Below are 13,845 nucleotides of genomic sequence, written 5' to 3' on the forward strand. Positions count from 1 at the left end.
AGGGATGGGGTGGCTGGGTGATAGACATTGGGGAGGGTACGTGCTATGGTGAGCGCTGTAAATTGTGCAAGCCTGTTGAATCACAGATCTGTACCTCTGAAACAAATAATGCAATATATGTTAAGAAAAAAAAAAAGATAGCAGGAGGGGAAGAATGAAGGGGGGAAACGGAGGGGGAGACGAACCATGAGAGACGATGGACTCTGAAAAACAAACTGAGGGTTCTAGAGGGGAGGGGGGTGGGAGGATGGGTTAGCCTGGTGATGCGTATTAAAGAGGGCACGTTCTGCATGGAGCAGAACTGGGTGTTATGCACAAACAATGAATCATGGAACACTACATCAAAAACTAATGATGTAATGTATAGTGATTAACATAACAATAAAAAATTTTTTAAAAAATGAATCTAGGCATAGACCTTATACCCTTCACAAAAATGAACTCAAAATGGGTCATAGATCTAAATGTAAAATACAAAACTATAAAATTCCTAGGAGATAACATAGAAGAAAACCTAGATGACCTTGGTTATGGTGATGATTTTTTAATACACCACCAAAGGCATGATCCATGAAAGAAATAACTGATAAATTGGGCTTCGTTAAAATTAAAAACTAATGCTTTGTGAAAAACAATGTCAAGAAAATGAGAAGACAAGCCACAGACTTGGAAGAAATATTTGCAAAAGATGCATCAGATAAAGGACTGTTACCCAACATATACAAAGAACTCTTAAAATTCAACAATAAGAAAATGAACACCGAACTTTAAAGTGTGCCAAAGAGCTGAACAGACACCTTACCAAAAAAGATATACAGATGGCAAGTAAGCACATGAAAAGATGTTCAACATCATATATCATTAGGAAATTGCAAATTAAAACAAGATTCCCCCCAAAATAAAAAATAGTGAAGGGGCGCCTGGGTGGCTCAGTCGTTGAGCGTCTGCCTTCGGCTCGGGTCATGATCCCGGGGTCCTGGGATCGAGTCCCGCGTCGGGCTCCCTGCTCGGCGGGAAGCCTGCTTCTCGCTCTCCCACTCCCCCTGCTTGTGTTCCTGCTCTCGCTATCTCTCTCTCTGTCAAATAAAAAAAAAAAAAAATAGTGAAAAAAGTATGTTACAGTACATTTCTATTTGTATAAAAAAAATTTTAAAGGCAAAACCAAATACATGTTGGAGGACTCATACACTTGTGGGAATGCTATAAAGAACAGCAAGGGAATGGTTTCACACAAAATTGAGTAAAGTCGTTACCTCTGAAGGGTCAGGGGAGGAGGTAGATGATACATTTGAGAAGAGGCACGCAGGAACTCCTAAGGAACAAGTCATCTCTGTGGCTTATGTGGGTTCACAGTTCACTTTATATTACTCTTTAACCTCTGAACTTACATTATATACCCATCCATATCCATACTTTATTTTACACTAAAAAATTAACATATAATGCAAATAGACAATTCACAGAAGAAATAGAAATACCATTTAATGTATAAAAAGGTAGTTTACAGTTTTAATGAAAGAAATTCAAATTGAAATGTATTGTCTTTTTTAAAAAAAATTTTTGTTTGAGAAAATGAGTTTTTTTCTCTTTAACAAATTACATTCCAGTTTTTAAAATCCTATTTTACAAAATCCATGCTAATCAATGCATTGATAGGGCAGCTAAAGTAAAAACTTTGAGACTCCATCAGAACACTGTCAGGAGGCAGGAAAGTCTTTTCTAAAATTTTAGATTGGCAAAGATTTTAGAAGTGTATAACATCCGGTATTGTTAAGAATAGGGAGAAATGAGCCCTCAAATCCAACTGTACATGATAGAATAAGTTGTCAACAATCATTTTGGAAGACAGTGCATTATGTTGCTCTGTACTAAGGTAAAATTGGGTGAGGGCAGCTGTGTTCTACCTTGCTTGCTTATGTTTTGTTTCATTGATGGATTATGTATTACATGTATAATAAAACTGATAAAATTTTTTAAGGGTAAACAAGAAAATTCAAATATATTTACATTTTAATAAATCAAGCTATTGGATTAATGTTCATCATAAATGTTCAATTTCATAAACTTATGTTTGTAATGACATTATTTTTAATAAGTTAAAAGATATAATTTATGGGGTCTCAAAATTTGGAAATTAAAATCTTTATCATTGAACAAAATTCTGTCAGTCTTCCCATGAGTGAAACAACGTTATTTATATTGAAACAGAGCTGCCAAAGAAAATAAGAAGGACACATCAGTGGACGCTTCTCAGGTAATCTAGATTGAGCAATTTAGCTTTTTTTAAATCTCTTTCACCATCATTACCATGATGTGGAATATAATGGTTCTGTTCTTCCCTTCCTCTCACAGATGGGTACTTGATAAATACTCTACTGCATATAAATGGGACTACCTATCTCTTTTGCTCACCTTGTCATTTCATTCTTTCATTCATTTGTCTATTCATGTATTCATTCATTCATTCATTCATAAAACAGGTAATTCCTGAGTGCCTGCTTTTGTGCCAGCTGAAAAAATTATGCTAGGCAAGGAGAATCAGCAGTGAGTAAAACAAATCCCAGCCTGTCCTCATGAATCTTAGAATCTAATAGGAAAGATGGACACTGACCAAGTACAAGCATGAGGAGTGTTAAAAAGAGTGCTATAGGAGAATATAACAAGGAACTTGACCAAGATGAGGGTCAAGATAGACCTCCTGAAGGAAATGATTTTCCAACTGAAACTGATGCATGGGGATACATTAGCTAGTCAAAAGGTGGGAAAAGAATATTCCAATAGAGGGAATTTCATATTCAAAGACCTTGAGGTAGGAAGGAGGACATTTTAAAAATATATATACTTTTTAGTAGGATAAAGAAAAACAAAGGTAAAGATGCTGTATAACAAGGCCAGAGAGATAGGCAGGGCAATTCTGTGGAAAGTCTTGTAATAATTCTTGCATTCAACAAACATTTGCTGAGTATTTCCTATATGCCAGGCACTGTTCAAGGAATTGGTGATGTATCATTGAATAAATCAAAGTCCCTCATTACCATGGAGCTGGCATTCTTCTATGTCTTGTTAACCTTTTTGGACTTTAAGGGCAAAGGAAAACCCTGGAAAGGTTCTAAGCAGCAGAGATATGTGGTCTGCTGTCTGTTTTTAAAAGATTATTTTAGCTGAATTATGGAAAATGGGCATTTCAGAAATCTTCTCTTCATCCAAAGCCACATGCATCTTTGAAGGATCCCTGACAGTAGGTATGGCCACCAGGAATGGTGAAAAATATTTCCAGTGCAGTAAGGACATGCTTCTTCCTCTTGAAAACTGACCCATGCTGATGAATATGAGAGAGAATATTTCTCCCATTTTCAAATCGAGAAGGACAACTAAGACATAGCTTTACACAGTTTTGTGACAACATGTCCAGTCAGCTTTGGGGAGACCTCTAATTAGATAGCTTAGATAGGGGGCGCCTGGGTGGCTCAGTTTTTAGGCGTCTGCCTTCAGCTCAGGTCATGATCCCAGAGTCCTGGATCAAGCCCCGCATCGGGTTCCTTGCTTGGCGGGAAGCCTGCTTCTCCCTCTCCCACTCCCACTCCCCTTGCCTGTGTTCCCTCTCTCGTTGTCTCTCTCTCTGTCAAATAATAAAATCTTAAAAAAAAAAAAAGATTTAGATAGCTTAGATAGTGGTTTTGTGTCATAGATGTCCTTGCAAGAATCTGATGAACGCTATGAACCACCTCTGTACAACAAAATTTTCATACTGTTTGAAGGAGTTCACAAACTCTAAAGCCCATCCACAGACCCAAGGATAATAGTCCCTACATTAAGAATGCAGTTGCGATTTAAACACACATTCACATAGAGGCTTACTTTACAGAAGCTTATAATTATGAAGAAACCACCTGGAAATGGGCATGGGGCTCATTTTTAAAAAGAAACATGCATTTCACACACACACACACACACACACACAATTTCTAGAAGACTTTTTCATTCCACCAGAGAGGAAGAATGAAACTTGTAAAGCCAAGAAAGGAAACTTGTAAAGCCAAGAAAATTCATTAGCTCTACATCAAAAGATTGTGAACCTGAGCAGTCTTGACTTCTCATGTAGTTTCGCTAACTGAAGCAGGGTGGGGAAGTACCCATCTCATCCAAAATGTCTGTTTTTTGACCCAAATTATTTGATTCTAATTATTTTGCCTCACATGCTTACAAGAAAAAAAATTTTTAAAATCTGACTTTTGTAAAGACTGCATTTTTCAAAGTGTTTTCACATCATTTTGGACTGTGTAAAGATACTTATATCAAATGGTGAGGCAGTTCCTCAGAAAATTCAACATAGAATTACAATATGGTCCAGCAATTTCACTTACAGGTATATATCCGAAAGGGAAAGCAGGAACTCAAACAAATATTTGTATGCTTGTGTTCTTAGCAGCATCATTCACAGTAGCCAAAACGTGAAAGCAGTCCAGAACCCAAGAGTCACTGACAAATGAATGCACACACAAAATGTGGTATATACATACAGTGGACTATCATTCGACCTTAAAAAGGAAGGAAATTCTGACACATGCTACAAAATGGATGAATCTTGAAGATATTATACTAGGTGAAATAAGCCAGTTACAAAAGGACAGGTACTACATGATCCTAGTTATATGCGGTATTTGCAGTAGTCAGATTCATACAGACAAGAAGTAGAATGGCTGTTGTCACAAGCTGGGGAAGGACGGTATGGGGAGTTATTGTTTAATGGGTATGGAGATTCAGTTGGGGAAGATATAAAAGTTCTGGAGATGGATGATAGTTGCACAACAGTGTGAATGTACTTAATGTCATTTTAACCTGGTAAAAATGAAAAAAAATGGTGGTGGGGTCCCTGGCTGGCTCAGTAGAGTATGTGACTCCTCACCTCAGGGTCATGAGTTCAAGCCCCATGTTGGGTGTAGAGGTTACTTAAAATAAAAAAATAAATAAAATCGTTAAAGTGGAAAATAAATAGTTAAAATTGTAAATTTTATGTCTATTCTACCACGATAAAAAATTATATTCATGTCAGCTGCAGTTCATAAGGAGGATGACTACTAGCATTTATATAAAACACAGATCAAATTTGTTAAATATACTGACATCACAAACAGGTCTTTTAAAAGATACTCATTTTCTCAGTCTGATTTTTTAACAATCCAAATAAAATATGCTATTGTGGTAACCACATTTGTTGCATTGTATAAACTCAATTTGCTCCTTTTTTTGTGCCATCAGGAAGACCAAGAGGATCTGGGCCTGTGGGAGGAGAAATTCGGAAAATTTGTGGATGTCAAAGTTAATGGTAAAATTGAAATTGGTGTAGTATTAAAGGAGAACCTGCCAAAATGGCTAAATATCGCTATCTAAAGTCTCTTCAACCTTCCACCCAAATAAGTGATTTCTGTAAGGGGAACAGAAATCTCAGATTTGGGTCTTCTGTTCTTCACTAATGCACTGCAACAGAGAAATAGTGAATGTGTACCTTTTGTGGGGTATGTAAGAGAAGTACAGGCCTCATGGAGTTGATGGTCTCATGTTAGGGGCATAGGACAGCACACTGCTGGTACTACTCAGTATATCAGACAGCCACAAATGCCACATTCTATTTTTATGAGAGTCAAGTGATGAGAAATGAAGTTCTAGAGCTCATTAGCTCCAACATTGCAAGCCATTGGTTCTCAACCTTTTCCAGGCCTCCCCATCATTCACATGAGTATCACATGCCCATCTGTGACATTTCTCACTAGACAGTGATAGTGGGTGTCGGGGGTGGAGTTTGTCTCTTTAGGATATACAGTTCAGATACTTGGGGCTTATAGAGTTGGAAAAATACTTTCCTCCTCCCTCCTACCAGTAGGATAACAGGTCTTCCCTAACACCTTGATATTTCTGTTCTAGCATCTATATCTATAGCCTAGCATAATTATCAGGACTGACAACATGTCCAAAATGTTTAAGTAGGGGGGCCATCAGGCTTTCCTTTCTGTAACATCATAAATCTATTTGACCTTCTCTATAGCATCCCCTTTCCATAAATTCCTTTAAATAAGGACCATTTCATGTCAAATACTTTTACCTAAGAGTGAATTTAAGTCTGTTATTTCTCCTAGTTACTTGCATTTTTCCCATATCTCTAAAATAATGGTTAAATAAAGGAGTTTGTCTCTAGTTTTAAAAAACTTACATATCTACAATCACAGGGAAGGGGTATTTTGAGGAGCCAGGAAAGCTCTCTCTGATGCCCTTGACTTTATAGTCCCTGTATGCAGTAAGAATAAATGATCATAAGAAGACACCCAGTCTTCTATCTAGTGAAGATTAAAATTGCTCAGTATCTTTGTTTGCTCATGTAAAGAAGCATGTGATACATTTTAGGAAAATTTAGATTAGAAAAAATCTCTAAAGCTTCATAGCCATATTTTACAGATAGAAAAGATTTACTATAAATGAGGACACAGAGAGCTTCAGCACATAGCTAAGGAAACACTAATAAGTGACCAGAACTTTGCCTTGAGCATGTTTGTATCCCCACAGTACCTGAATGTAACATCTTACAGAAAAGGCACACACGTGATTTACTGACTGATCAGGGCAAGTTCAGGTCTCTAGATCCCTAGTCTAGTCATCATGCTACACTCATAGGCAAGTAAGTCTCCTTAGTTGATTGTCCCACGGAGAAGCAAAACTCAGTATCCTTGTCCCTTCAGGTCCTGCCTCCATTGGTTTGGATTTCTCCTTGCATGGATTTGAGCATCTCTATGGGATCCCGCAACATGCAGAATCACACCAACTTAAAAATACGAGGTAAAGTGAAAACAAATTCTTATAGGATACTCTGGTTTCTGGACTGGAAAACTTTGAAGGGAAAATATGTGAGCTTTCCGAGCCTGGGCCAGTATGTGCCTAGCCTTTTCCTCCTTGATAATGCTTGTAGATCTTTAAGAACTTTAAGAGCAGTGGTTTTCAATTTTTATCTTTTTTTTTTTTTGGCAAAAAGTTGAGAATTATAAAAACTGTAATGTTGAACCTAAAATCTACAGAGGAAGTAAAAATATGGAACTATTGTGGTTGAAGTAGGGGAGAGAGCTTCATCACACTACCTCCCCGGGTTTTGCTTTCACCCCTCAAGGCCTCTCTGTGGTACCTGGGAGAATACACTGTGAAAATCACTGACCTAGAAAAAGGCTTTTACCAAAAAAGGACAGTGATCAGAGAATGGAAAAGTGTGGCATCTCATGTCACCTTTGATTCCTTCAGAGAGATAATTTCAAACTAACGCTATTGACAAGTAAATGCCAGAGGCATCAGACTAAGAGGAAGCCAAACCAAAGAGAAATAGAGTCTGATCAATGCGCTGGGTTCAGATGCTGTTTACACAACAGGTCAACAGGTGGGTGTAGTAACAAGTGAATCAGAAACTGTGCTGCTCACACACCAAGCCAAGCTTTGGACTCCCCACCCCAATTCAGTTCCCCATCTTTCCCTACTCAGCACTGTGGAAGTGTTAGGACACTATTGGTCATTTTGTTTTAGCAGCAGAGAAATACAAAGTTTGCCAATTATATCTACTGTGCACTTGTTATTGTGGAGAATTCACGGGAAACAGTCCTCACCTCACAAGAAATCCTCAGAAAAGATATCTAAGATATGAGACCATGCATGCCAATTGTCACAGGAGGGGATGCCAAAAGAATCAAAGGAGGAGAATCGTATTAACCGTGGTTGGATTAGGGAAGTGGTAAGAGTTGAGCCTTGAAAGATGCATAGGACTCAAGTGTTTGCAGGGGAGAATGGAGCTATACTATTCATTAATAATATATTTGTGATTGTAACTGATGATAGTCCATCTTTGTGTGTCTCAGTGATGGCGATGCTTACCGTCTTTATAACCTGGATGTCTATGGATATAAAATACATGACAAAATAGGCATTTATGGTTCAGTGCCTTATCTCCTGGCCCACAAACTTGGCAGGACTCTAGGCATTTTTTGGCTCAATGCTTCCGAAACACTGGTGGAGATCAATACAGAGCCTGCAGTAAAGGTGAGCTTATGGATCATGGCTGCATGTCATATGTACGTTAAGAAACAACACCAATGTAGTCATAGCTCTGGGCGTTGTAGTGACAATTCTCTGCCACCAAAGTCTTTGCAGTATAATCAGTAAAAGCTAATAATATGTACCTGTTAGCTACATATGGATGATACTTATATACTGTAGGTTAGAGGGAAATTTTTCAGAACTTCATTCCATTCTTTTTTCTAGTACACACAGACCCAGATGGGCCCTGTTGCAGCTAAACAAAAGGTCAGATGTCGAACTGATGTGCACTGGATGTCAGAGAGTGGAATCATTGATGTTTTTCTGCTGACAGGACCTACGCCTTCTGACGTTTTCAAGCAGTACTCATACCTTACAGGTACTTGCGGAATTGTCAGCCTCTTCTTCTATTACATTTCCTCTATCGCATGTATCATCACTGTAAGTTAATATTTATTGCACACCATATAGAATTTATATGTTTTTCAAGAAGCAGGCATTCTCCTCCCACCTTCATCCCATTCAGCTTGGTAAAATTTTATACTGGGGCTAGAACACTCCACTCTCTAATCCCTAATATTTATTCTCCATCTGCTTTCCTTGGAGCCTTTAAACCCTGGGCTTTCTCTGCCTTTATCTCAGATAATCAGTGTCCCAACTTGAACTTTTCTATGTTCTCTTCTCCACTGAAATATACCACTGGCTTTAGCACTAAAGCATTTTATCTTTAAAAGATGTAAAAGATCATCTCTGTTGATGCAGAAAAAGCATTTGACAAAATCCAACACTATTTCATGATAAAAACTCTCAGAAGGCTAGGAATAGAAGGAAGCTTCCTCAATATGATAAAAGGCATTTATGAAAAATCCACAGTTAACACTCTGTTCAGGGGTGAAAGACTGCAAGCTTTCCCTTAAGATCAGAAACAAGACAAGGCTGCCCACTTTCACCACTCCTCCTGAACATTGTACTGGAAGTTCCAGCCAGAGAAGTTAGGCAAGAAAAAGAAATAAAAGGCCTCCAAATTGGAAAGGAAGAAGTAAAATTATTTCTATTCACAGATGATGTAATCCAACATGTTAGAAAATCCCAAAGAATCCACAAAAAACTACCAGAGCTAATAAATAAATTCACCAAAGTTGCAGGGTATATAACCAACACACAAAATCAGTTGTGTTTCTGTACACCAGCAATGAACAATCTAAAAAAGAAATTGAGAAAACAATTCCATTTATAATAACATCCAAAAGAATAAACTACCTAGGAGGGGGCACCTGGGTGGCTCAGTCGCTACGTGTCTGCCTTCAGCTCAGGTCATGATCCTAGGGTCCTGGGATCGAGCCCTGCATCGGGCTCCCTGCTCCGCGGGAAGCCTGCTTCTCCCTCTCCCATTCCCCCTGCTTGTGTTCCCTCTCTCGCTGTGTCTCTATCAAAAAAATAAATAAAATCTTTAAAAAATAATAAATAAATAAACTACCTAGGAATATATTTAACCAAGGAGGTGAAAGACTTATACACTAAAAACTATAAAACATTCCTGAAAGAAATTAAAGAAGTCCTAAATAAATGGAAAGACATCCCATGTTCATGGATTAGAAGTCATAATATTGTCAAGATGACAGTACTACCAAAAGCAATCTATAGATTCACTGCAATCCTTACCAAAATTCCAGTGGTCATTTTTTGAAGAAGTGAAAGAGCTGATCTTCAAATTCGTATGGAATTGCAAGGGGCCCTGAATAGCCAAACAATCCTGGGAAAAAAAGGTTGGAAGACTCATACTTCCCAATTTCAGAACTTATTATAAAGTTAAAGTAATCCAAACAGTGTGGTACTGGCATAAGGATAGACATGTAGACCAAAGGAAGAGAATTGAGAGTCCAAAAATAAACCTATACATCCCTGGCCAATTGATTTCAACAAAGGTTCAAGACCATTTAATGGGGAAAGAATAGTCTCTTAAACACATGGTACTGGGACAACTGGATAGCCACCAGCAAAAAATGAAGTTGGAACCCTACCTAACACCATATAAGAAAAATTCAAAGTGGATCAGCAACATAAATATAAGAGCTAAAGCCATGAAACTCTTAGAAGAAAACAGGTTAAATCATCATGACCTTGGATTTGGCAACAGATACTTAGAAAAGTCACCAAAATCATGAGCAACAGAAAGAAAAATAAGTTCAGCTTAATTAAAATTAAAAACTTTTGTGCATCAAAGAATATTATCAAGAATGGGAAAAGGCGGGCGCCTGGGTGGCTCAGTTGGTTAAGCGACTGCCTTCGGCTCAGGTCATGATCCTGGAGTCCCGGGATCGAGTCCCGCATCAGGCTCCCTGCTCGGCGGGGGGCCTGCTTCTCCCTCTGACCCTCTTCCCTCTTGTGCTGTCTCTCATTCTCTCTCTCAAATAAATAAATAAAAAAATCTTTAAAAAAAAAAAAAAAGAATGGGAAAAGGCAATAAACAGGATGGGAGAAAATATTTGCAAATCATACATTTGATGAGGGCCTAGTATCCAGAATAAATAAGAACCCATACAACTCTACAACAACAACAAAAAAATAATTCTAAAATGGTCAGAGAGTTGAACAGACAGTTCTCTAAAGATATACGAATGGATTAATAAGCACATGAAAAGTTGTTCAACATCATTAGTTGTTAGGAAAAGGAAAATTAAAACCACATGAGATACCCCTTAGGACAGCAAAAGTTTTTTAAAAATAGAAAATAATAAAGGTTGGTGAGGATGTGGAGAAATTGGAACCTTATTATCTGCTGGTGGGAACATAAAGTAGTTGAGCTGCTCTGGAAACAGTTTCGCATTTCGTCAAAAAGCTAAACATAGGATTTTATGTGTCAGCTTGCCTAGGTCATGGTATCCAGACATCTGGTTAAGCACTAGTCTAGATGTCACTGTGAAGTTATTTTTTAAGATGACATTATACTGTCAGTACTATTAGTTACATCAATAGACTTTGAGTAAAGCAGATTACACTCAATAATGTGGGTGGGCTTCATCCAGTCAGTTGAAAACCTTAAGAGAAAAGGACTGAGGTCCTCTGAAGAGAAAGGAATCTGTCTCCAGACTGCCTTCATACTCAAGCGGCACCTTCCCTGCGTCCTTGGTCTGCCAGCCTGCCTTGTGGAATTGAGTTGCTAGCCCGAACAATCACATGAACCAGTTCTTAAAATCATTCTCTCTCTCTATATATATACATATAAATACACACGTACAAAGCACATCCTATTAATTCTGTTCCTCTGCAGAACCCTAATACACCCAGCAATTCCACTAAAATTGGATGCTTGGATACTTGGATGCCAATGATCATTGCAGCACTATTCACAATAGCCAAAAGATGGAAACAAGCCAAGTACCCATCAAAGATGAGTGGATCAACAAAATGTGTTAAATACATAAAATGGAATATTATTCAGTTATAACAAGGGATGACATTCAGATACAGGCTGCAACATGAATGAACCTTAAAAGCATTATACAAAATGAAATAAGCCAGACACAAAAGGACCAATACTACATCATTCCACTTACATGAAGTACCTACAATAGGCAAATTCATAAGAGACAAAAAGTGGATTAGCTGTTAGCAGAGGCTGGAGGATGGGATGGGCAATGGAAAGTTATGGCTTAATAGTTAAAGTTTCAGTCTGGGGTGATATTAAAGTTTTGGAAATAGCTAGTGGTAATCCTTATACGACATTCTGAATGTAATTAATGCCACTGAGTTGTACACTTTAAAATGGTTTAAATGGCAAGTTTTATGTATTATATATTTTTGGCCACAATTTAAAAAATGGTAATGTAATATATCCCCAAAAGTTGAATTGTATGCTTTAAATGGGTGAACTGTATGAATGTGAGTTACATCTCAATAAAGCTGTTACAAATAAAAGTAATGCAGCATCACTTCTGCTACATTCTGTTAAAAGTCCCTGGATCCAGCCCATGTTCAGGGGAAGAGGAATTTGATTCCAACTTTGATGGGAGAAACAACCAAAAATTTATGGACATGGGAAGACACTCATACAGGAAAAAGTACTGTAAAGGTCCACCTACAGACTCTTTCAACATTGTTATTATGGAGAATAAGCCTAGTTTATAAGAAAATGCTTCAAAAACAGTGGATCTGCCACCATGTCCAAAGAAATCCAAGTTTTAAGTTTACAGATTATCTGTTGATGAGGATTTAACTCAATCATATCCCTCCTTCTTCTCTCCCAGTATTGTTATATCATCATTTTTGCTTAAGTCAATATTTAGTGTTTATGCTTTTCAAATGCTCAAGAGTGTCAGATATTTTATTCATTCTTATTTTCTCCCCAGAGACTTCCTTCCCAGATCTCTCTGTCCTGCCCCCATTGGGGTTGTTTCTCTCTGGGCTCCCTGCACAGCTGTCATCCTGGGAGTTTCCTAAGAAAGTGTGCATTAGAGGTACACTTTTTCCATCTTTGCAGGTACAAAAACATCTTTTTCTGCCTTCACCCTTGATTGATCATTTGGCTAGCTAGATTGAAAATTATTTCTCTCAGAATTCAAAGGCATTTCTCTATTACCTTCTATCTTCTTGCTCCAAAATCACCCTGAATTCTGTTTCTTTGTATATGATCTGTCTTTTCTCTCTGAAATATGTTCTGAAATTTCTAATATTCTGAAATTCTGAAATTTGACAATAAAATGCCTTGATATAGATCTTTTTAAATAATTATTGTGTTGGTTATTAGATGTGGACTCTTTCAGTCTTGAGAAATGTGCCCCTCAGTTTTGGAAAACAATCTTTGATTATTCCTTTGATAATTTCTTCCCTTCCCTTTTCTTTTTCTACTGTACAGATTTTATAATCTCCCTTCTTTTTTTTTCTGAGCAATTTTATCTTCTAGACCTTCCATTTATGCTGTATGTCTAATTTCTTCATACTTTTTCTTAACCTCTGATTGTTCCTTGTTCCCAGTATCTTATACTAGTCTTTCATGGGTGCAATATCTTTTTTCATCTCCCCAAAGATACTAATGATAATGTTTTGATGTTTACTTTTCTTGTATTGTCCCGGTTTTCTCAGAGATCCTTTTATTGTATTTCTACATGTGGGTCCTTCTCATCTTCGAGGATTTGAATAAGGTTCTGCCTGGAAGCACTCTAGTACTGGGGTTGGAAAGTGGGGGGGGGGAATGGATCTTCCATCTGCTAGTGTTCTGGGAGCAGGGGTGAGCTAGACTTCAGTATCCGCCTCACAAGGACTCTGGTGAGAGCTTCCCTCACTTTGCTGAACGGTTACCATCCCTCCCCTGCCTGCCACCTTCCAAAATTTTGTTGAAATTACTCCTCTCCCATTCTCTTTGTTCTTGTGGCTTTATTCTTTTTTTCTTTCCTTTACTCTGATTTTATTGGGACTTTAGGAGGGGAAGGAGATAAATGCAAGTGGTTGACCAGAAGTCCTCCATGTTATCAGTAAATGTTTTGATAATAATTTGAGTTTTTCCTGCCTTTAGTCTCCTTGCTTTTAAGTCAGTCTCAACACTGCTCCCTCACTAATTTTTCTGAAACATAAGTCTGCTAAGGTTACATCTTGCCAAACTTTTGATGACTTCCCATAATAGAAGATTTAGCATTCCTAGCTTGAACTACAGTGCCCCTTACAAACTGACCCTCTCCAATTTCATCTTCTACTGGTCTCTCTCACAATGTAACCACCCTAGAATATTTATTTTTCCCTAAATTTATCATGTACTTCTTTGCCTCTGTGTCTTTTCTATGCCCT

At 37.8% G+C, this 13,845-nt stretch overlaps 1 protein-coding gene across 11 annotated transcripts in view; it reads left to right on the forward strand.

Moving 5' to 3' along the window:
- The window catches only part of GANC (glucosidase alpha, neutral C), a 68,522-nt gene that overhangs the window by 23,346 nt on the left and 31,331 nt on the right, over positions 1 to 13,845 (forward strand). For 10 of the 11 annotated variants that reach the window (XM_081830986.1, XM_081830985.1, XM_081830983.1 and 7 more), the window contains 5 exons: positions 2,209 to 2,254; positions 5,260 to 5,326; positions 6,732 to 6,828; positions 7,887 to 8,067; positions 8,290 to 8,443. In XM_081830986.1, coding sequence (XP_081687112.1) covers positions 2,209 to 2,254; positions 5,260 to 5,326; positions 6,732 to 6,828; positions 7,887 to 8,067; positions 8,290 to 8,443 — 545 coding nt within the window. Of the gene's footprint in view, positions 1 to 2,208; positions 2,255 to 5,259; positions 5,327 to 6,731; positions 6,829 to 7,886; positions 8,068 to 8,289; positions 8,444 to 12,413; positions 12,545 to 13,845 lie in introns of all 11 variants that reach the window. The other variant, XR_014148596.1, reaches the window with a different exon arrangement.

This window comes from Leptonychotes weddellii, chromosome 9, assembly GCF_054177405.1.
Source record: "Leptonychotes weddellii isolate Sample4059 chromosome 9, ASM5417740v2, whole genome shotgun sequence".
Classification (NCBI taxonomy): Eukaryota; Metazoa; Chordata; class Mammalia; order Carnivora; family Phocidae; genus Leptonychotes; species Leptonychotes weddellii.